At 57.1% G+C, this 23,522-nt stretch overlaps 2 protein-coding genes across 3 annotated transcripts in view; one reads left to right on the top strand and one right to left on the bottom strand.

The window, feature by feature from the left end:
* Positions 1-91: 91 nt before the first annotated feature.
* LITAFD (LITAF domain containing) lies at positions 92-16,059 on the top strand. The gene is made up of 10 exons (XM_080830065.1): positions 92-228; positions 440-791; positions 2,613-2,736; positions 5,146-5,253; positions 7,920-8,028; positions 10,824-11,315; positions 13,006-13,113; positions 14,136-14,280; positions 14,504-14,735; positions 15,428-16,059. The coding sequence occupies exons 6-9, from the start codon at positions 11,204-11,206 to the stop codon at positions 14,610-14,612; spliced, it is 474 nt and encodes a 157-aa protein (XP_080686191.1). The 5' UTR covers positions 92-228; positions 440-791; positions 2,613-2,736; positions 5,146-5,253; positions 7,920-8,028; positions 10,824-11,203; the 3' UTR covers positions 14,613-14,735; positions 15,428-16,059.
* A 3,619-nt stretch (positions 16,060-19,678) lies between these two features.
* USP7 (ubiquitin specific peptidase 7) overlaps positions 19,679-23,522 on the bottom strand; it is a 62,231-nt gene continuing 58,387 nt past the window's right edge. For both annotated transcript variants that reach the window (XM_080829736.1, XM_080829737.1), the window contains exons 27-31: positions 22,744-22,843; positions 21,756-21,875; positions 21,520-21,591; positions 21,291-21,381; positions 19,679-21,011 (exon numbers count right to left, since the gene is read on the bottom strand). In XM_080829736.1, the coding sequence (XP_080685862.1) occupies positions 20,905-21,011; positions 21,291-21,381; positions 21,520-21,591; positions 21,756-21,875; positions 22,744-22,843 (490 nt within the window). In that variant the 3' untranslated portion in view covers positions 19,679-20,904. The remainder of the gene's footprint in view (positions 21,012-21,290; positions 21,382-21,519; positions 21,592-21,755; positions 21,876-22,743; positions 22,844-23,522) is intronic.

Here is a 23,522-nt window from a genome sequence, read left to right as displayed (position 1 = left end):
GCGGCCCCGTCGCCTCGCGAGGCGGCCGGGGGGATGCCCGCCCGTGCAGCACGTCAGGTCGGAGAAGTCCCCTGAAGAGTGGAGGGCCTGAGCGGGTCCCTCCCCTAACCACCCGCTGCGGGTCCGGCCCGAAGCTGACCTTCGCTCCCGAATCCCGAAGGCCCCGGGCGCCTCCATCATGGCGGAGAGAAAGAGCTCCAGGAACGGCGAGAAGGAAAGAAAAGAGAGGTAGAAGGGAAGGAACAAGCCAAGAACTGAAGGGAATTAAAGAGGGGAGGAAAAGAAAGCAAAAAAAAAAAAAAAAAAAAGCAAAGAAAGAAAAAAAACGAAAAGCGGGAAAGTTGTTGGTTTGTTCTGTTTTTTTCTTAATTTGCACCCTCTTGTAGGGTCCTTGAGTCCCGTGTCTGTGCAGGTAAGTGACAAGACTCTCGTGTTACAGGAGAGGAAACTGAGGCACAGAGAAGCGATACCTCCCTGCCCCCACCTGGTCACAGCAAGTCGCAGCAAGAGGAGCCCCTAAAAGCAAGCCCAGTGCTGGACCGAGGCTCAGGTTGGTGGAAGGGGGGGCGGAATCCCGGAGCTATCCTGGGACTCTGGGCCCTGCTGGAGCCCCCGACTCTGCCTGCTTCTCCGTCTCCCCCTGTCCTGCGGTCCTTTCCTCCTCTGATTGCCTACAACGAGACCCCTGAGGACACAGCAAGAAGACAGCTGTCCTCAAGCCAGGAGGACGGTCCTCCACCGGCAAGCAACTTGCTGGCACCCTGATCTCGGACTTCCCAGGCTCCAGAACGGTGAGATGTCCATGTTTGTTGCTTGGGCCACCCGGTCTGTGGTGTTTTGTTACAGCAGCAGGAACAACCTTCCTGTTCCTGCTCAACTAACCACGGTCGCTGAGAATTTCACACCCAAGTTTGGTGTGTTTCTGGGCTGCAGTCATTCGCGGGGTGTGCCGCCCATGCCAGGCTCTGTTTGGGGTGCTGAGCGTCCAGAAGTTAAAAAGTGCCCACCCAGTACCCGCCCAGGAGGAGTCACCTCCTGTTGAGACAGCAGGCCGGTGGATAAGGAGGGTGCCAGATGGTGCCCTGGATAAGCCTCCGTGGTTCAGTGAGGGCCCTGCCCTAGGCACTGTCAGACAAGACAGGTCCCAGGAGGAGTTCTCTCTCCCAAATTGTCATGGCTTGAGTCTCCTGTGACCTGAGACATCAGCTCACCAGTGTGGCCCCGTTCCATGGCACTAGCCTAATGGCCCAACTTGAGCCAGCCACAGACGAGATCTGGCCTAACTTTTCTGCCCAATAAGGACCAATTATCTTTTAAGCCACCTGAGAAATATTTACTGCACCTGGGCTCTATTCCAAGCCTGGGACTAAACAAAACTCATGTGGGTTCTGTCCCCGCCCCAGACGTTATAGAGGGGAGGCAGATGTTAAATCAGTAATCACAGTGGTATAAGATCCCGCTGTGCCCACAGCAGGGAGAGTCACCCAGGATGGAGAAGCCAGGAAAGGCTTCTCTGGAAAGTGCTAGTTGACCTGAGATCTTGTGGAAGATCAGTAATTAAGCAGACAAAGGAAGGGACATTCTTGAGAGAGGTTAGAGTAAATGCAAAGGTCCTGAGGCAGGAGAGGGAGTGTGAGGTACTTAGGTACAGTGGCCAGAGCCAGAGTGGGCCTTAAGAGTGGTGACAGCCAGGGAAGGGAAGGTCTAAGAGCAGGGATGAATTGGAGAGTCCTCTACCTACCTACCCCTTACCCCCCCACCCCTGGTCCCTTCCCGCCATGACTGGGGGCCTCTTCTGTCTCACCAGGAGGAACAGCCTCCTCCCATGACTTGTGCCCCCCCCAGCCAGGATCAGTGTCCCTACTTGTTTTCTGTGCAGGAGCCAGAGTGAGCTTTCAAAAGCGTAAATCCAACCATTGCTAAAGAAAAAATACTTATGACACTTGTTAAGACAGTAAGACTTTATTCAGGACTGTCTTGAAGGTGCAGGGACCACTGCTACGGGGCTTTGCACTGTGGGAGGAAGAGGGAGCTCAGCTCCAAATACGGCAAGGAAAAGGGATTTACGGCCAAAGAGCAGGGTCAGTGAGCGAGGAATTGCTAGAAGGAAGTATCGGAGGGTAGGGGGCATTCTGGCTGAGCTGACCTAGCAGGATTCTTGCAGAAGACAGGCCAGGGCAATCAGCATCCCCTGGGAGGTGGCCCGGGATGAGGAATTTGGACAGATCCTGAGGGTAGGGAATTCTGGCTAAACCAGCTTGACAGGATTCTTGCCAAAACTGGACTCTGCAAGGACAGGGTCAGAAGCTCAAGTTCAGGCGTAGTATAGCCGAGGGCTCAGAGGGACCTAAGTAAAGTCTGGCCAGGGAGAGAATTTTTGTCACCATGTCCCTCCGTTTCTCAAAACCCTTCCATAAATCCCTGTTTCTCTTTAAATGAAAGCCAGCCTCATCTGCTGCAACATTTCAGATGGACTTGACATAAGAAAATTCCAGTAAGGAGCAGGAGCAAACTGGAGGGGTAGATCTGTGAGGTGGAAGGAGACCGGGCGGGACGTGCCTGGGGTTGATAACTGCAGGCCTGCCGTCCTCAAGGACTGGGTGTCTCTTCAGCAGGTCCCCTCTCTCGGCACCTCCATTTCTCATCTATAAGATGGGGACAACTGCACCTCTCGATGAAAGTCCTGTTGCAGAAGGGAGAGAACCCATGGATGCTTAGGACACAGCTAGATACACTGTAAGCATTATTTGTTTTTTATTTGCTTTTTTAAACACTTCTTGTTGAAATCTAAGTGTCGCCCTAGTAATGACAGTAGCCACCCGGTTCTGCTCCCCACAATGTGTTGGCCACACCACACGCCGTAATGTGTGTCACAGCTGGTGACCGGCACACTTGAACTTCTTAAAGCCTTACCGCAACCCAGAAGTATTGTCATCCCATTCTACGAATGGGGAAATGAGGCTCAGATCAGCAGTGCAGCTTATCCAAGGTCAAACAGCACTAACTGGGACAGGCTGAGATCTGAATGTCGCCATGTGACACCCCAAGGTTCTCATTCCGCAGGCTGTTTAAGATGAAATTCTCTCCCCCCACCCGGGATATGTCACCCCACCCGACGTCTCAGAGGGGGTCCCCCTGGGCTGGAGCAGGGATGGGAGCTTGGGTTCTGGGAACACTTGCTTCTCCCTGCCTAGTGCTCCTTGTCTCTTTTGGGCCACTACTTTCTGGACTGTCACTTCCCTGTTCCTGGTCTGCCTCCAACCCCTGCCCCTCTGTGCAGCAGCCCCAAGCCATCTTATCAGGTCTCAGCATTCCCTGCCCAACCTCACGTCCCTCTGCTCACACCACTGCAACCCCACCGGGTACCTCAGGGCCTTTGCACGTGCTCTTCCCTCAGCTGGAAACTCTTCCCCAATATCTTCCAAGGCTGCCTCTTTCTGGGCATTACACCTCAAAAGAGGGGACTCTCTGCCCCACCCGGAACCAAATGTGGTACCCCCTAAAGTGTGAGCTCCCCAGGGCGGGCGCCTTATCTGCCTCCCCTAGTTTCGTGTGCCTGACACATAGTAGGTACCCAATAAGTACCCACTGAAGAAATAGGGTCCACAGCAGGGTCACTGGATGCAGTGAAGTCTGTCAGGATGAGGGGCTTGCAGATGACTCGATTTTCCTTTCCATAAAATGGCAGCAGGAGAGTGTACAGTTGAGAAAGAGTTGGGTGGGGAGGCCAGTGGAGGGGTCCTGCCCTCAGCCTTATTGCACCAGGGCTGACCCCCCTCCAGGCAGCCCTCGAGGCTGGAACCTGCTCAGGACGAGGTCCAAGTCAGCTGACCATGCCTGCTGGCTGGAGGAGGAAAAGCGGGAGCCCACCTGTGTTAACACAGCCCACCCCAGATGCAGGAACACACACACACACACCTCCACGTGCAAACCTCTGCACACAAACACCATGCAGATGAGCCCCGCCCCCCCAAGACCCGTGTCTCAAGGACTACCAGCATCTCCCCACACTCACACGCAGATGGAAGCATGCATAACCACACGCCCCCACCCTGCAGCTCCTGGGGCCTTTCCCTAGACCCCAAGAGCCTTCTCTGTCTAGAAGATCCCCCTCTCCTCCTCCAGGCAGGCCTGGGGGCTCTGTCCCAGAGTTCTTAGGGCAGGGGATGGACGACAGCCACCCAGGGAAAACAGTAAGCCTGTCACCCTCACATCGAGGTACCTGTTGTTTAATGAGAGGGCCCCCATGGGCACCCAGGGCAGGAGAAACCCTGCTTTCCTTTCGTGGGCCCAGTGGGCAGGGGGCTTGGTGCAAGGCGACTACAGCAGTGCACACCTCCTCACGTTCCTCCATCCCCCAGCGCGCCCCAAGCTGGGCGGAAGAGAAAGCAGACGGGGTGGTTGGCAGAGCTGGAAATTCAGCTCAGAGAGGTTAGGGGATGCCCCAGTTTGACCCAGCAAGCTCCCGCCCAGGGCTCCCGGCACCCCCGCAGTCAGAGCAGATGGAAGGGAGGGCGCCGGGGAAAGCCCCGCCCCACACCTGCCCAAGAATGATCGTTACAGCTCATTCCTCTGGATTCCTTTCTCCTCCCGTCACCTCCTTGCCCAAGCTGGGCCCTTCTGGGAGCAGAGGATGAGCAGGAAGCAGGGCGGGGGAGTTGCACTGCCTTTTTTCCTTTTAAGCAGGCTCCCAGCTGCAGAGCCTTATTGCTCAAGAAGGTAGCATAGCCCAGAGAGGGTGAGTGAGGTGCCCAGGGTCACACAGCAGGAGAGGACCAGGGGGCTTCCCAGGACCCTCAGCTGCCAACACTCTAGGCTCACTGCCATTCCTGGGATAGCCTGCCTCCCGCCCTGGCTTCTGCGGCTCTGCTTGTTATCATCTTGCTTATTAACGTTACTAATTGCTAACGCGTTGCAGGCTTTCTACGTGCCAGGCACAGAGCTCGGTTGTTCACGGGGATATCTTTCATTCATTATTCATGCAGCAAAGCTTGACTGAGCATCTGCTGTGTCCGGGACACTGGGATAGGTACTGAAGAGACAGATGTGAACAAAATCAAGGACGTCCCTGCTCTCACAGAGCTGACATTGTAGGAGCAGCAGATACCGATCAAGTAACCAAATCCACAAACCTGTTTGTTGCAGATAGAGCTCACGGGAAGAGCGTTTGGAGCAGGAACAGCAAGTGCAAATGCCCAGGGGCAGGATGGAATAGAACAGAACAGAAGCTTGCAGAAGGGATCAGACCACAAGGTAAAACTGTCTCGTGAAATCTTCCTAACACTCTTGGCAGCAAGGATTATCAGACCCATTGTGCAGAGAGGTGACGATGCCTTCCCCGGGGTCACACACAGCTGTGAGTGACAGAGCCCACACTTTGAATGCTTCCTACTCTATGCTAGGCCTTTTTTGGGGGGGGTGCTGAGGTAAAAAATGAACCAGCAAAAACCAGTCCTCCAGGAGCCCTGAGTCTGGTAGAGAGTCGATGCTTACAGAGAGGCCCCAAGGAGCCCAGCCAGGCATCCTGGCTCCCTTGTGACGAGGCCCTGTGTCTGGGTGCCAGGGACTGGGGTCTAAACGAGCTCCACCACAGCCTGGCTATGTGGCCTCGGGCTGGCCTCACGCCCTCTCTCCTTCCAACCTGGCCTGAGGGATTCAGGGTACGACAGGAGTCCTCAGCCCCAGGGCAACCCTGGGGAGCACTGGACAAGCCCTGAAGGGAGGGTGAGGGAGCAGGGGGAAGGGACAGGATGGGGACGTCCCTGCCCACAGAGCCAGAGGGAGCCGGCAAGGCTGACTCGTGCAGCCTGATGCTGCCCCCTGGTGGCAGTCGCCGCGCCACGGGGAGGATGCTGAGAGCCCGGCCGTTCTGCTCCCTCATTCACTCACTCTCAGAGGGCCCCAGTGCAGAGGCACAGCCTGGATCTCAACCCTGTGCGAGGGGTTCCGCCGTCCCCAAAATCCCTCAGGAAGGAGACTGTCCCCCATCTTGTATGGCCTCAACCCTGTACAAAGACCCTGTTTCCTGGGGTAGGATATCCAGCGGATTTTAAGCCGAATGAGGTGGGCTGGGTCAAAGCAGCGTGCGGCTCCTTTGTGCCTTCCTTCCTTCACTCAGGCATTCATACAGTCAAACTACATTAATCGAGCACCTTCTGCATGCTGGGTGCTGGGGGATGTAGCAAGACACCAGTGTGTACAGGGGTGTGCACGGGCTCCGGAGGACATGCCCCCCACCCTGCCACGGAACAGAAGAGGTGATGACGAGCTGTCATCATGGGAGCGAAGGGCACTGGGCACGTGGGCAGAAATGCCGGACCAGAGGTTGCAAGACTTGTGGATGAGGGCGTCACAGTTACTGGTGAGAGAGCGATCAGAGGGACGGCTGAGGAGGTGGGGCTGGAGTCAGGCCCCCACCGGCGAGGTGGTGCTCGTGATGACATCTTTGTGGGAATTAAGGAAGCGCTTCCTCAGGATGCTTTTTTCCCATCAGCTGAGAAAGGGTTGTAATAGCACACAAATCTCTTGTGCTCATCATGTATGGGGCACCTGTTAGGCCATGCACCCCTGCCTGTGTACCCGGACTGCCCCCACCGTTTGAAGATGGCACCTTTGTGCTTACCACACGTCACAGCTGGCACCCTGCGAGCAGCTGATACTTCGGAGGAAGCTGATCTCGTTAAGGAGGAAGATGTGCGGCCCGAGAGCGCAGTACCCAGTCTCTCCCTCCCAGTTCCCTGCCGGAGCAACCCAGCCTCTGGAATAACCGTGGCCAGCAGGTGGCGCTGTGGGACCTAGCCGCTGAAATAACCGTGGCCGGCGGGTGGCGCTGTGGGACCCAGTTTGGAATAACCATGGCCAGCAGCTGGCGCTGTGGCCTCCTGGGAACAGCTGTATTGCTGCTTGCACGTGTGATACACACACAAAGCAGATGCTCACTGAGCACTTACTATTCTCTGTTTCTGCATACAGTAGATTGTAGCGACGGTCCCCATTCTCCCTCCCAATGCCAGTTGTCGTGTAGCTGCATTCCCGTCACAAAAGGGAGACATGCGCCCTTCTACTTTTCTGGGAATGAAAGCTCCCCACAGCCACTGGGTTTGAATGCCCGTAGTTCATGCAAACAGCAGAAACCCAGTGGTCTACTTCCGCCCCAATTCCAGAGTCCTGCACAGGGAGATTGGGTTGACCTAACCCGGGTCAAGCTTCCACCAGATTCCATCAGCCTTGGCCATAGAGGAGCAGATCGCTGCTGCCCCTTCGTGGGGTGGGCAGAGATCTCGGAGAGTGATTCTGTGGATCAAGTGTAATTTTGCCCATAAATGCTACAGCACTGTGCTGCCTCATTTAAGTCCGTCTGTTCTTTATAGTTTTGCCATCAAATTGACATACAAGATATATGTTTTTGCTTACCTCTTTTAGAGAATTTTTTTTCCTTTAATTACTTTTTGCCCTCTCCCAATTTTACTGTTAAAAAAACTGTGCAAGCATGCAGAAAAGTGGAAATGATGAACACCCCCAGACCCACCACCTCGATTCTGCAGCTGTCACTGTTTTGCAAGGTTCGTTTTTTCAGAGGTATCTGAGAATCCATCAACCCCTTTTACCTTCCCATGACTTTAAAAGTGAGCTGCAGGTGGCCGTACACTTTGCTCCTAAACACTTCAGCTCCCACAGGTCATTGACTAGAATTCAGTGTCTGTCTGCAGCTTTTGAAAACGTTTGTCAGGAAGGATACAAATCTCAGCGTACCACTCCTCGAGCTTTGACAAGTGCGTGCACCTGTGTAGTGCCAACCCCTGCCAAGACATGGGACGTCTCTACCAGCCCAGAGTTCCCTCAAGCCCTTTCTGTTACTGAGTCCACTCCCCTGTTGGCAAGCACTGTTCTCATTGCTTCTGTGACGCATGTCTTACCAGGAAGTCCATTGAAATGGGACCATACAGCGCGCACGCCTGCGGAAGGCTGCTTTCACACGACGCGTTTGCAGTTCGTTTATGTGGTTGCGTGAAGGATGCCTTCCCCCTGGTGAGTAGTCGTCTAGCCTGGGAATATCCCACAGTTTATCCGTTCTCTTGTTTATGAGCACCAGAGTGGTTTCCAGGTTTTTTTTAGAGAGGGGGAGGTGAAAGAGGCAAAGGGAGGAGGAGAGAGAGAATCTTAAGCCCCGACACGCGGCTTGATCTCATGACCGTGGGATCATGACTTGAGCTGAGTTGGACACTGAACTGACCGAGCCAGCCAGGCGCCCAGTTTGGGGCTATTTTAAATAAATCTGCTAGGACTCTCTTTTTATGGACATGTCTCCCTTCTCCTGAGGAAACGCCCAGGCATGATATATCCGGGTCATAGGATAGGTTTAGGGTTAGGTTTGCAAGAAACTTCCAGACTATGTATGCTCCCACTGATGACAGATGATGAGAATTTGGGGTGCCTTTTTACCTTTTTAACAATCCAGGGGTGCAAGCTGCAGGAGTTTGGATAAATGAGTACAGTTATGTAGTCACGACAGTCATCTTTCCGTCATTTTATCAAGTTCTGTTGTGCCCTTTGCAGTCAACCTTCCACTCTCCAGTCCAGAAGCAACCTCTGTTTTGAGTTCCCTCCCTGGAGCTTAGCTTGGTCTGCGTTCGAACCCCAAACAAATAGAATCACCAGTTAATGTACTATTTGAGGTCAGGTTTTATTGTTGTTGTTGTTGTTTTGGTTTCTTTGTTTTGTTTTGCTCTGCTCAAAATCTTTTTTTTTTTTTTTTTAAGATTTTATTTATTCATTTGAGAGAGAGAAAGTGAGAGGGGAGAAGGTCAGAGGGAGAAGCAGACTCCCCGCAGAGCCGGGAGCCCAATGTGGGGCTCCGGGAACACGACCTGAGCTGAAAGCAGTGGCCTAACCCACGGAGCCACCCAGGCGCCCCGCTCAAAATCATTTTTGACACATACGCATCTTGCCGAGAAGATTGTAATTCCTTTTTGTGTTGAGCAGCGTTCCCTGGTATAAATGCCTGTCTGCTCATCTGTTCCCACTTGTCTGGGCTTCTAAATTCTGGCGATGAGGAGGACAGGAAGACTGTGAATCTTCTCCTATGGGTCTTTCTCGCTCCCGGGCAGAAATCTTGGGAGCGGAATTGCTGGTCCAGGCAGGCTTGTGTTTACCTTTGTAAGAAACCGCAGCCTTCCAAAGTGACGCGTCATTTCACACTCGCACCAGCAGCGTATGAGGTTCCCCGTTGGGTGAAGTGTCTGCTTCGGTCTTCTTTTTAAATTTTTAACATTTTATTTCTTTATTTGAGAGTGAGAGAGCAGGAGCAGGGAGAGGGTCAGAGGGAGAAGCAGACTCCCCACCAACCAGGGAGCCCGATGCTGGGCTCGGTCCCAGGACTCTGGGATCACAACCTGAGCTGAAGGCAGACGCTTACCAGTTGACTGAGCCACCTGGGTGCCCGTTTGGGTCTTCTGTACACTTTGACATTGAATTTTTGAAATTGGTCAGTTGGAGTTCTTTTATTTACTGGGTACCTATACTGCTACTACTTCCTGCCTGCGGCTTCGCTTTTTTTCCTTCCCCCACGGTGTCTTTTGAAGAGCAGGTGCTTTGATGAAGTCGTCTTTCAAGTTTTTCTTTTTATGGCTTGTGCTTTGTGTCCCGTGGAAGAAATCTTGATATACAGCCGCATTTGTTTGTTTTCCGTTGCCGTCCGTTGTTCGCTGTTGCTTTTTTCTTCTGTCTGTGCTTCCTTTCAAATTAGTAAAAGGAACGATAGGGTTCCAAAGTCAAACCTGCAAAGCAAGGTGTGGAGAGAACCTGTTCCCCCCCCACCCCGCCCCCCCGCCCAACTCCCTCAACATCAACCTTCAGTTTTTAAAACTCATTCGTTTGTTTCGTCTTGGGCATTTTTGTTTGTGTGTATTTACTTAATCAATAGATATTTATTGAGTTCCTGTGTAATAGATATTTATTGAGTTCCTGTGTAACAGGTAGTGAGGATCATATGGCAATATGTATATCCCTCCCCATTTCTTGACATGCACACGCACGGTATATATGTAATTATTCTCACGTAGTTAGAGTTATATATAACTTCCTGGTTTTCTAGCGATGTGTCCTGGAGAGACTAGCCCGTAGTCATTTATGAAATGCATTCTCTTTTCTCTCTCCTCTCCTCCCCTCCCTCCCTCCTTCCTTCCTTTATTTTGGGTAGTTTCAGAGTAGCTGTGCATGGACATTTGGGTTATTTGGAGTCTTTTCTGCTGTCCCACTAGTCCTGATACTCCTGCCGGTCTTTGGGGTGGACGTATAGGAAGAGTGTTACTGGCCCTAATGGAAGACCCATCCCCGCCCCGAGACTCACCATAACATTTGGTCCCCGTCATTTTGTGACACAGTTTAGTGCCCGAGCACACAGCCCTCCCTTCGTGCCTTTGTTGGCACAAATCCTGGCCTTGTCCCCACCGGGCGTGACCCCTGGTTAAAGCCCCGAACCAGCTCTGGACCCACAGGCCGCCTTCAGCAATTGGGAGTGTGTCTTCTGGGCTCTTCCGGCCAGTGGTCATTTTGCAGTAGTAACACCAGCCTGGCTTCATGCCCAGTGCCCGGCTTGCGTCTCATCTGCTCTCCCAACCGTCCTGTACAGCAGCATCTAGCGTCCCCATTTTACAGCTGAGGAAGCCGGGGGATGGGGGGGTCGGGGGTGAGTTAGCATCTGCCCGAACTCACACAGCTCAGCAGGCGAGGGAGGCGGTGGGGCTTGTGTGGAGACACCACATCTGTGTGTACACATGTGTACGTAGTGTGTCCATAGGCCTCCCTGCGTTTCTCGGTAACAGGACGCGAACGTCCACACTGCTGGCTCTTGGCACCCGGCACGATGACCTCCTCAGAGCAGAATCACTAGCGCTCGTTGGATTCCTATGTTTAAGTCTCTGGATTGGTGTCCCCTGCCCCCGACCCTGACCCCTGCACTCTGGGAACTTGGGGCTGGTTTCGGCTGGGCCTCCGAGAAGGGCCGTGGGCCCGGGGAAGAGGGCCGCCTCGGAAGGCTGCTCACCCCGGCCCTGGGAGCTGCCCCGCCCTCCGCAGAGCGGAGCCAGAGCCCGGCCCTCGGCCACTGTGAGGGCGCACGTCACAATGGCTGTTACGCCCAAGCCAGGCCTGGCAGGGGGTGCCCGGGGGGCCCACACTCTTGGTCCGAGGACAACCAGGCATCATGGGGACTGGAGACAAGCGCTCGGCCGCTCAGAACCCGGAACCCGACACTGCCCGGATACCGTTGCTGGAACACAGGACGCCCGGAGCACCAAGATGGAACGCTCCCCCAGGTGAGAGTCCCCCCGCCCCCAGCTCCGGGTGACAGGCTGGCTTTGGGGCCCATAGGAAGCAGGAGAGGAGGCTCTGGGTCCTCTTGCTCAGCTGGGGGCTGAATCCTGGCCTCCTGCTGTCCCTCACCAACCTGGGGACCATGTGACCCAACGTGGGACAAAGTGGGGTCTCCATCATCCCATGTCCTCTCTTAAAAGTGTTAAAAAGTCATCAAAGAAGAAAAATAGCTCCCACATATCAGGTACGACCTGCCCCTGCTGTCCCCTGCCCACGCCCTTTGCCAGACAGCCCAGATTGGCAGGGGTGGCCAGTTCAGGGGTCCTGGCCCTGCTAATGAGATCTTGGCCAAGTCACTCAATCTCTTTGGATCCATTTTCTATCTGGAAAATGGGCGACAGGATTAAGAGCTCGTTGGTGCAGGGCTGGCAGCTGCTCACTCCCGTGAGGCCCGGTGACTGGTTACTTCCTCCCTGGCCTTTGCTTTCCTCACCTATAAAATGGGTATAAAACCCAGCAGGTGGGGCTGCTGGGGGTACCTGTCCCCAGGAGTCGGGTCTGTGTGGCGGAAGTGAGGAGGGGCTGCTTGTGCTCTGGCTGCCCCCTTCAAGCCGCGAGGCCCCTACCTGGGAGAGGCAGTTCCCCATGTGAAGGGTCCGTGTGCTTCCCCATAGACACACGTGGACCCCCCCACCTGTTGACCACACGGTCATGATGATGATGCGGTTCCCGTCTTCCCCCTCCCTGACCACACTCTGTGTTTCCGGATCCCAGAATGCCGTGTCCAGACAGCCTTGCCCCTGCCTCGGGGACCGGCCACAGGCTGGGAGCTGGGGGCCAGGTTGGCAGCCACGTGGAGTGGAAGGCCCCTTGTGGGGCAGGAGGGAACGAGGCTGGGAGCAGTGTGGGCAGGCGTAGGATCCTAGATGCAGCAGGTGAAACACGGCCCCCCTTGGAGCTGTCCTGTCCAGAGGCAAGGGGCTTAACACGCAGTGGCATGTGCTCTGAAGGTGGGTATGCACGACTTTCATACCCACCGGGGGAACCTCAGGAAAGTTACTTAACCTCTCTGAGCCTGGTCTCCCCACCTGCAAAACTGCAGTGATACCACAGGGCCCCCTCACTGGCGTGCCGGCAAGTCCGTGGAGTGAGGGACGTGAAAAGGGTCAGCTGAGTTGGGCACAGAACAAATGCTCAAGATTTTTTTTTTTAAGATTCTATTTTATTAATTTACTTGACACAGCACCAGTAGGCAGAGCAGCAGGGAGAGGAAGCAGGCTCTCCGCTGAGCAGGGAGCCCGACTTGGGGCTCCGTGGACCCTGGGATCCTGACCTGACCCGTAGGCAGATGCTTTAAAAAAAAAAAAGGGGGGGGGGCGTTCAGTCGGCTGAGAGGTCCCGGCCCGCTGCTGCCGCTGCCGCTGCCGCTCTCTATCCTCAGCTTCTTGGCAGTGCCTCCCGGAAGCTCCTGCATCCTAGGACCTGAGGACACACTTGGGGCCAGGAACGTCTGGGTCCAAACCCCGGCCGCTCCATCCGTGCCATTCGGCCACCGGTGTTCGTCCCTCCAGGCCTCAGCTTGCCCTCCTGTAAAGTGGGTGGCATCCTCGGGCTGGCCACGTTGTCAGCTTGGCGCCTGGCACGCAGCAGGCCCTGGGATCTGAGAGTGTGTTTCCTTCCTCTCTCCCAAAGAGCCGCCGCCACCGCCCCCGCCGCCGCCCCCTCCTCCTCCTCCTCCGCCTCCAGGAACTCACATTCTTCCCCCGTTGTACGTGCAAGGCCCCCAGGGGATTCAGCCAGGTGAGTGCCTTTACCCCGTCCCCCCTCATGTTCCTGGGCTCAGACTCAGACCGCCCTGACCACTTGCTGAGACTCTGGCCCCCCAGCACCTCCTCTCCGATGGGAAATCGGGGGTGGAGGGGGCTGGTCCACGGTGGGCACTCAGGAAGGGCTCTGGAGTGAAATCCTGGGGAGAGCCGGACCCCCCCCCCCCCCGCCCAGGTTCACGAGTGAGCCAGGGACTTGAGAACACTTCAGAGGTCTCCAAGGGTAGAGCGCTGCGGGACTGGGCTATACTTTCCCAGGGGACGGGATGGAGAAGACCCCCTCAGAGCCAGAGACCATTAGGGACGCGCATACCAGCCACAGGGTTCTTCTCGTAGCTCCCTGCCCCACCAGGGAGGCTGCAGCCCCGTCTAGCAGGTCCCCGCTCCCCCTCCCCTCCGGCCCCAGAGGCCACAAACTCCAGAGAGCTGTCCGGCCCAGACCCTGAGTCCTTGGCCGGAACACTAAAGCTCACCGGGACTATTGCCTTAACAAACTCAGCCACCACCAAAGCCCTTTCTCCACACACCCAAGACTGTAGAAATGGCCGTGGTGTTGAAAGAGCTAGACACGTTTTTTTGCCCCAATGGCAAATGCGGGAGGACACGAGAATGCCAACAGGTTCTCGGTTTTGTCTTCCTGCCACACTTCACCAAGGGGTTGGAGCTTTCTACCTAGGGCAGGGATTCCAGAGCCACTCTAGCTGTCACGGACACCCCGGAAAGGGGACGGTGCAGCATGCTGTCCGGGGGCGCTTGCTGACTTTAAACCCAGAGATGCTCCCAAATTCCCTGGGTGTCCTGACATGGGGTGTCTTGACGGAGGCAGGCCCCTGGGTCCCGAAGGCTGGTGACAGTGGGTGGTGGGACACGGGTCTATGAGACAAAGCCAGAGCTCACATGGGGGGCCTTGGGCGCTCAGGGGAGCCCGGCCAGCAGTGGACACCAGGGAGGGCGAGGCGGCAGCCAGGGTCTGAGCTGCCCTCCCCCCGTCCCCAGCAGTATTCACCAGCTTGCCTAGGATGGGGACTGCCACTCCCATACGGTCCGTATGTCAGTACTGCGGGAACTACATCATCACAGTGACCACCCCGGTCCCAGGGGTCCTCACCTGGATGCTGTGTACAGGCCTCTTCGTGTTTGGGTGAGTGCCCCCCCCCCCGCCTCCGCAGGGGCGCTGAGCATCCCAGGCATCTGGCCTGTAGGGTTCGGGAGGGCAGCCACGGGGCATGAACGGGCAGGGTCCCCAGCACCCCTGAGGGTGGCGGGGCAGGAGCAAGGCCAGAGGGGACCCCTGGGGAGGACCGCAGGGCTGCCCCCTCCCCGAGGGGGGCCGCGCCCACACCCCACTGCTGCTGACGCTGCAGGTGCTTCCTGGGCTGCTGCTTCCTCCCCTTCTGTGTGGACAGCTTGATGGACGTGAAGCACACGTGCCCCGTGTGCCGACAGGAGCTCTTCCGCTACCATCGCCTGTGAACATGCACAAAATAAATGTCCACTGAGTGCCTTTCGTGTGTGTGTGTCCTGCTGGGGTCCCTCCTGCCCCGGGGGGCTCGCACAGAGAGCTCAGCTGGTGCTCAGGTAGCCACAGGGAGTGAGGTACGTACCCCCCCCAGGCTCCCCAGTACCGATCGGACCCCTTAGAAACTGCAGTGCACGTAACAACGCCTTCCCCAGCCCCTTCCCGTCAGCTCAAGCTTCGGCATCTCCGAGAACGTCTCTGCACCTCCAGCCGGGGGTGGGTGGGTTGGTGTGTGTGCGCCTGTGCGTGTGTGCTTGGGACAGGTGCAGGATCCCCTCTGGTGACACGGGGTCTGCAGGGCCTGGGGAGAGCCTAGAGGGAAATCTGGGGCACGACAAAGGGGGGGCTTTTGCTTTTAAAGGTTTTATTTTTAGTTGATCGCTGTAGCTGATGTGGAGCTCAAGCTCACAACCCCAAGAGCCTGCTCGTTGGACTAAGCCAGCCAGGTGCCCCCGCGAGGGAATTTTATTTTGCAAAATAAGATGACTGTTACTCACCCAGCTTTTCAAGGGAAATGGATTTCCTATAGAAGGGGAAGGGAAGTGAGTGAATTAGAGGGCAGAAGAGAGAATGAACTGAGTGTCCCTTTTAGGAGTTAAATTTAAAAAAAAAACCAACAGTTTGTTATAATGCTCCCTCCCCCGCACCGCCCAGCCTTTAGCGCGGACACCCAGGCAGGGGGGCCTCCACTCCAGTAATCAGGAGCTGAAGAGCCCTAGAGCGTGTGACACAGTGGGCACACAGTACCTAGGGACCCGTCTCTCATCAGGACAGGGTGGGGGCGCCGGGAGAACCCAGGGAGACAACACGGGAGCCACCCACCTGGGCTCCGCATCTGAAGGCGACGGTGGAACACAATGACGGCGAGAAGCAGCCAGCGAGACAGGCCAGGCTGCCAGCCAGCAGCACGCGGGAGCCGTCTTCACCGGGACCAGGCCGTCTTGGGTCTGTAGGAACTCCACACCTGGGTGGAGTCGCCCGGCCCCTGTGGGGACAGTCAGAGGCGTGCCCGGCTCTGCGGTCGCGGCCAAGGCCGGATGCGCCTGCAGACCTCACCCCGAGGGCGGTGTTCGGGTCCCATGCTCAACGAGTAGCTTGCTGGCTTGGACTGGGATTCCCAGGTGGCTCTGTAGCCAGGAGCGGTCCGTCCTAGGACAGGGTCACCGTGCGTGCAGTGCCGCTCATGATGCCTCAAGCGCCAAGGTTCGGGGTCCTCCATCACCGGCCTGGCTCAGCCGTCACCAAACCCTTCTTCCGAGGCTGTGCGCCCCTGAGGTCCTGTGCAGCTCTGGCCGGCACCCAGCCGTGAGCCCAACAATCGCTCCCCGGGCCTTTCTGACTCCGACTACCCGGTGTAAGAAAATGTCATTTGTAGACTTAAAAATGAAGAGATTCACAACGAAAATCCAGACTTTGACTTCTTTTAAATCCCAGCGTAGGTCCAGCTGCACAGACCCCTCCCCCAGCAACAGTGGGGCTAAGCCCCAGCACTCCCTACTGTCCCATGATCCCAGGGCCTGCTCACCGCCTAGACGAGGGATCCCACCCCAAAGGGCCTCAGTGGTCCCGTCCCGAAATCTCACTACAGGATCAAGCCGGGGGATTGCGACCTCCTCCCAGGGCATGACTTTTCCTGAGGGCCACCGGGGCAGTGTGGCCGCAAGGGCCCGGGGCTGAGAGACCCACCCGGCCTTGGGATCCTGCAAGCCCTCCTCGCCGCTAAGTGGGCACGGCCCTGCTCCTTCCGCTCCAGATGGCCGGCTGGGAGCACCGGGAAGCGGGAGGCTGACGTCGTCAGCCCTGCACCTGGCAGGCCAAGAGCCCCGTCAGGCGGCACAGCCTGGTCACTCTGGGCTGCCCAGAGGCAGCATGGCGCACTTCATAGTGACGACTGTTGCAAGGACAGCTGACGGTTCTCTTAGCCACTCTCTCCCCCGAGCATGGCCAACACCCAGAGATTGGACAGGGCCCCACCCCCATATCGCAGGCGCAGGCTGGAGGGCGGGTGCTGGCCGGGGGCAGGCAGGCTAAGGAGCTAGTGAGCCTCTGTCAGGAGGGGGGGCCCCCCACTCCCAGGAGCGCTCGCGGAAGCTGGGCCACCTCAGGTAGCTGCGGGCACCCAGGCCGAGCCAGGCTGTGTGGGCAGAGGCAAGCAGGTGAGGGCCCAGGCCGGGGTTGAAAGCAAGCGCCCCGGGCAGCAGCCAGACACGGCCCTGGACCCACCTCTGCCGCCCGCCCACTACGAGGCTGACTTCGCAAAAAGGAGCCTGAAGGGGCCGGCTCTTCACCCACGAGGAAGGGAAAAGGTAAACGCCAGGGGGGTTCCGAGTGTACTTTTCCCTCCCAACATCGTAACACATCTTCCTTTTAGAGACTGATTTATGAGAGAGAACGCACAAGTGATCGCACAAGCACAGGGAGCAGGAAGCAGACTGCAGAACAGGGAGCCCAACGCAGGACTCGATCCCAGGACGCTGCGATCATGACCTGAACCAAAGGCATAAGAAGCTTACCCGACTGAACCCCCCAGGCGCCCCATTTTATCACACCTTCGAGCCTTTACCAGCTCCGGGCAGATGGTGGTGTGGACACACAGGCCCACTCCTGGATCCCTGCATCAGCGGGTAGACCTGCAGGGACCCGCCCTACAGTTCTGCTCTGACCCCTCTGAGAACCCCCGTGGGCCTGGCTTCAAAGCCTTCCGCAAAGGGGAAGGGGGGAAAGAGCGAGTCCGCGCAGGCCCCTGTCCCCCGCCCGCAAGGCAAAGGGCTCGGGAGGCCCCGTCTTAACTCTGCTCCCGTCCAATGAGAGCCCCAGAAGGCTCTGCACTCATGAAAAGGTCAGGCAAACCCACTAGTTTTTAGGTTTTAGGTTTTTTTAAGATTTTATTTATTTGACAGAGATCACAAGTAGGCAGAGAGGCAGGCAGAGAGTAAGGAGGAAGCAGGCTCCCCCCTGAGCAGAGAGCCCGATGCGGGGCTCGATCCCAGGACCCTGAGATCATGACCTGAGCCGAAGGCAGAGGCTTTAACCCACTGAGCCACACAGGCGCCCCTGTTTTAGGTTTTAAGTAGAGGCTCCAAGTGAGCTAACTGCTGGAACAACCCATAACATGGGGAAAATTGGGTTAGAACGGCCTTTTCCAGGGGCGCCTGGGGGGCTCAGTTAAGCATCTGCTTTCGGCTCAGGTCATGATCCCAGGCTCCTGGGATAGAGCCCATCGGGATAACTGCTTCTCCTTCTGCTCCCCCTGCTTGTGCTCTGTCAAATAAATAAAATCTTAAAAAAGAAAAGTGAATGTCCTTTTCCAACACAGTAGAGCTCATTAATGACTTGCAGCAATTTAAGTTAAATTTAAAACCCACCTTCAAGCCCTTGGGCGGCACGTCCAGGGCCCGGCAGACCCACGGGCTGCAGCTGGGGCCCCGGGCCACGGAGACACAGCAAGATGCAGGGAGAGACTGCGGCCCCCCGACTGGACTCCGCGGGGGCACAAGGTTCTCACACGACAGTCGGACACGGCCGTCTGTGGTGTCCGTCAAGGGCAAGGCCTGGCGCCAAGGGCGATCTCGGACAGCCGCTCCCGCACAGGCCAACCGCTGACCGACCGCTCCATCCCACAGACACCGCCCCGGCTCCCGGCCCCTCCACGGCAGGGTCGGGGGGCTCTGAGCACCTTCACCCAGTTTTATCAAGGTCTGCTGGAACCCAGGCTTCGTAGGACGGGGTGGCCACTCCCAGACTCGGGCAGCAGCGCTGAGCCAAGCCGAGCCGCCAGGGGGCCGAGCTCAGGCCCCCAGCACCAGCGTCTGCCCCGCACGGCGCTTTCCGCACGGGTGTCCGTCCCCAACACCACGCACGCACCTCCGCCGCCCCTCAAAGCCAACAGGGACACGCAGCGGGAAAGCCTCGGCCGAGGCCCGCCTGGGAAGACACAGTCCTGAGAGTCCGCTGTCCCGAGTCCGGCACAGAACGCGGTCGGGGCACCTCACCCCGCGGCCTCGCTCTGCACCAGAGCCGCACCTGCCAGCGGACCGCACGCAGACCCCGCGGGCCGCCACCGCGGCGACACCCGCCCCCGCCCCGCTGGAAGCGGCGGTCCCCGAGACCGCGGCCTTGGCGCTCCGAGCAAGGCCAGCAACGCGTTCCAAAGACGCCCCAGCGGGCCCCGCGGGGAACCCTGAGGGAAGGCAAACGCAGGACTGGCGCGCTCCTCACTGGTAACGCGAGGCCGCTTCTCTCCGCCCCCGGCGCCCCCGTGCAGGTCACACGTTCCGCCACGTTCCCAAGGGACGCGTCCGTCTGGGGAGTCTGAGGGCCATCAACAGACTCAGGAACGTCCCCAGGGTTTAGAATGAGCTAAAGGCAGTACCACCCCGTGCCCCAAAGAATGTTTCATCAACTCGGACGCTCAAGCCCCCGGCTGGGAGGGAACGGACAAGTAAACGCAGAACACGTCCACACTGCCAGCCCTTCGGAAGAACAGTCACTGAACAGCTTTGGGGACAACACGGTGCCAGCTCCCCGACCAGAACCAAGCCACGGCCAAAGCGAAAACAGAAGATCGACCACGTAATAATGCCCAAAGTCATCCACAGAAAAAGGCCTCACTGGCCTGGCCACGCCTCCTCCTACGGCAGGAGGGCTCCGGGCGCGCCCGGGACGCCCCTGCGACGTGCCACCCGTGCCCCTCGGGAGACAGCTCCTGGGGAGGGAAGGCACACACGAGGCCGTGGAAACCTGGAAACAAAGTCATTTTGAATCCAAGACCAGCGCAGAGCCCAGGAACCCGTGCGGACGGGTCTGGGCATCACTTCCCACCGTTCCAGTAATATTTCCAGCCGCCTCCTGTGTGCCCGGGTTCCTCCCGGAAAACCTCCTCTTGCTTGAGCTTAAACGGTCCGTTTTCGCCTTACATGGAAGGCAAAATCCAAAACCCCCAGGAAACCAGGACCATCCGTGAGCAACACGACCAGCAGGGGGAACAGAGACCTCCCTCACCTCCACGCCACTCAGCGGATTGTAGGTTTTATAGAAAATTTTATTCAACATACAACATTTTCCAGCAAAAAGGCAATATACAGGAAGAGTTGGTGTACATTGCTGCTACAGAAACAAACAAAAATCCTGGAAAAGGATGAAAAATAAGTGTGATCTGCTGATTCTATTTTACTGCACTCAAAACTAGACACGCAGCCGGCATTAGCTCCAAAATAAAAGGAAACAAGCCTGGGACTGAAATAAAACTACACACAATGAGTATCAACATCAGTGAAAGTCACTTAAATGCACCCAACAAAGTCACCTCCTCCCAGTGGCGAATTGTACATGTTCATTCATTAAATATACAATTTCATTTCTCTTTTTTTTTTCTTTTAACTTTTTTACAAAGTCGACAGCTTGCTGACCACTAGTGAGCATGCCCTCTTTGCTAAAAGGCCCTCCTTGTCTCGCTCCGTCTGTTCCATTTCGAGGAACTTCTGCGGACACCCGCCTCACTGCTTGCAGGGACGGTGAGCTCGCTAGGCCTGCCGAGGGGCAGCAGAGCACACCTCCCTCTGACGGGCGTCTCCAAGTGAACAGAATGACCCGGCACCGCCCGCCAGGCCCGCATCCGTATCCAGCGCCTCCACGGTGTGCGCGGCTGCGGAATGGTGGTGGCTGGCGGCTGAGACACGTTTACTGAGACCCGGGCAGCGGGAGGAGGACCGAGGAAGGGGGACAGGACACGCAGTGAAGGAAGAGCACTATTTATTAGGTTGTGAGTTTCTCTGTTTTGCCTTTACAGATGCACAGAAGGTCATGGCAAGTAGAACGGAAGGAAATACGGCAGACGAGCCTCCACGCGAGCCCAGCGGCGGGGCCGGTGACCGTGACCCCAGGAAGGCAGCCGGGCGGCCTCCGCCCGCTGGGAACACACCAGAGGCCTCTCGCCAGAGCCTCGCGGCCCTCACCCCTTCCCCCCACCCCCGTTATGCTGGCGGTCGCCTTGCACTGTGGTTACCGTAAAATAACTCTCATTGGCATCCAAGCTTTATAAAAACACCTTCATTTTGCTCAAAAAGGGCAGTCAATAGATACAGAGAAGCCAAACTGAACAGCCTCAACAAAATAAAATTAACATCAGCAGCAAACCCTCTTGCTGAAGACTTCGGACAGAGTGCACGTGGACCAAAGTTCTAGGCTGTTAAAAAGGGGCACACACCCACGCACGGCCCCTCGCCTTGCACACACTGGGTAAGGAAGTCAGTTATGGATTTTAATGGCCTTTTCCAGGTAAGTGTAGCGACTCCTCTTTGGGGCTTTGTTGAAGTGGTCGAGCCCTAGCCAAGGCCGAGGGTGAGACATGTTACCTGGTGGAGAGAGAGACACGGCTGAGACCTGACGGACAGCAAGCCCAGGAGCGGGAGGGCCAGGGGCCGGCCCGCGGGGCGGCTCCCGGGGAAGCTGGGACTCGGAGCCAAGCCCCACCCACCCTCACGGACCGTGCCAGTGGCTTCCCAGCGCGCCCTGCCAGTGAGCCACCAACAACGTGACCATGGCCACGCATTGCTCCTCCCTGCTTCACATGCACAGACACCACCAGAACCGGGGTGGGCCGCCCGCTGCTCGGCCCGTGGAAGGGCGCTTACCAGGCTGGGGCTCAAAGTCTTTCAAGTTCACTTCATACTCATCCTCGTTGATGTACTGGTGTCGGCCCATCATCACAATGGCAAATTTAAACTGAAAGACAGAAGGGCCCTCCTCCGTGAACTCCGGGCACAAGCCAACGCTCACCTCTGGCCCAAGTCTCAGCTGCCTCCTGAGCCAAGATTTCGGGGCGCGGCCCATACATCCCTCCCAAGTGCCCAAGGCGCGTACCTTCTCAAACTCCTTTTCCTGGATGTCCAGCAGACTCTGGATCCGCTTCATGACTTCTCTGAAGTGCTCGCCCTACGAACGGTAAAGGACACGTGTGTACACACTCACCTGCGTGCGGCCCGCGTGGACACCAGCAGAGCTCGGCATCAGCCCAGCAGGCAGGGGCCCCGGCTCGGCAGCGCGAAGCCCACAGCACCGCGGGCGGTGGGTCCTCGACCTCGCAGCCCGGCCCTCACCTGGTGTATCCTCAGCAGAAATGGAACCCCAAACGTCCCGAACACCTCCTTGTGGAAGTGTGCCACGGTGACGAGCATCTCGTTCTCCGTGTCTATGTCCACCTGGTCCAGAGGGATTTCCTGCGGACCCAAAGGAGACACGCAGCTAAGTGACGCGGTCCATGCACACCAAGGCCGCGTTCGCTTCTGACTCGCTGCTCTGACAATGCAGCTGAGGCCTATCTTGGCCCAGGGTCTTGTTAGTAGGAGACCTCAGAGGTGGAAAGCATCTGCATTTTTTTTTTAAGATTTTATTTATTTATTTGACAGAGAGATCACAAGTAGGCAGAGAGGCAGGCAGAGACAGAGGAGGAAGCAGGCTCCCTGCCGAGCAGAGAGCCCGATGCGGGGCTCGATCCCAGGACCCTAGGATCATGACCTGAGCCGAAGGCAGAGGCTTAACCCACTGAGCCACCCAGTTGCCCGGCATCTGCATTTTTCAGGAAACTGGGTTTGGGGAGACCGAATGACGTCACTGGAAATCCCAGCCACTCCTCCGTCAACACGGAGCCCCAGCTTCTGGCCAGATGTGCTTGTGGCCCATATTCAGAATTCACTCCCGAGCACAAGCCGTCTGTGACCCTACATATACGGGGCCGCTGGCAGTCAACGACGTGGTGCCAGGGGCAGGGGAGGGCAGGCGGGGCCCTGTGTGGGAAGGGGACGGCACTGCAGCAGAGCGGAGCGACACGTGCTGCGACACACAGTGGGGTGGGCCGCTCAGCTGCACGCGCCTGAGGCGCTCACAGAGGAGAATTCTACATTATGTAAATTCTGTCACAATGAAACATTAACTTCTCCAAATGTGTAAGGGCAGAGCAGCTTCACGGAACGGCCTCTACTGGTACCACGCACGGCACTGGGGCGGCGCCCGCAAGTCTGTGCCGTCGGAGGAGGGAGGCGGGTGGCCGTCGCTCCGGCCAGGGTGCCCACGGGGAGGGCCGGTTACCTCGATTCGAAACGTTCTACTCGTCGCCGGGGATAAGCATTCTAACAGCTCGTCTTCTTGGTGCACACCAATAATCTTGTAGCTTACAATCTCTAGCAGCCTGCACAGAACAAGGGGAAGTGAACGACATCAATCTGTGTGAGAAAAAGGACGGAAGAGTAGCTTCCTAAGAAGAAATTCTTTATCAAATAGCTGTCGACAGCTGCTCATCTTCCTCCTCTTCGGAGAGCTGAAAGGTGCAAAGCGGGCATCGCCGGGAAGCACACCCTGCGTCCGAGGCAACGCGGCCCCGCGTGGGCAGAGGGACGGAGCTGAAACCGAGCGTCCAGGAACTGCGCGCCCTGTGCCCACGATGGTTCCCAGCCGGCAGGACTTGTGGTGTTTTGCTCCCGCACTCGTTAGGGAATAAAGATCTCATTCTTTTATTAATAGCACGGAGCAAACGTTCCAGGAACCGAACGGCCCCAAAGCCTATTTTGTCCTGGGAGCAGACGGCAGGGCACCCGGACGAGCGGGCCCGACTCTGACACGCACGCTGCCCGCCGAGTCTGGGCTTCTGTCTCCAGGCGGAGAATGAGCGTCACGGGTCAGAAGCAGCTGTGCCCAGTTTCGGCTGATACTCACTTCAATCCTCGCTCCACTGTGTTCACTTTTTTTTTTTTTTAAAGATCTTATTTATTTATCTGACAGAGAGCGAGCGAGCACAAGAAGGCAGGGCGGAGGCGGAGGGAGAAGCAGGGAGCCCGACACGGGGCTCGCTCCCAGGACTCGAGCTGAAG

Source organism: Martes martes (assembly GCF_963455335.1).
Source record: "Martes martes genome assembly, chromosome: 18".
NCBI lineage: Eukaryota > Metazoa > Chordata > Mammalia > Carnivora > Mustelidae > Martes > Martes martes.
The sequence above is the reverse complement of the archived record's forward strand: the minus strand, read 5'-3'. Positions and strand labels throughout refer to the sequence as shown.

Excerpts from the sequence above, each read along its gene's own strand:
- LITAFD (XM_080830065.1), top strand. The coding sequence starts at position 11,204 with ATGGGGACTGGAGACAAGCGCTCGGCCGCTCAGAACCCGGAACCCGAC. Across the intron at positions 11,316-13,005 it reads AAGATGGAACGCTCCCCCAG|AGCCGCCGCCACCGCCCCCG; the intron begins GTGAGAGTCCCC and ends TCTCTCCCAAAG. Across the intron at positions 13,114-14,135 it reads CCCCCAGGGGATTCAGCCAG|CAGTATTCACCAGCTTGCCT; the intron begins GTGAGTGCCTTT and ends CCCCGTCCCCAG.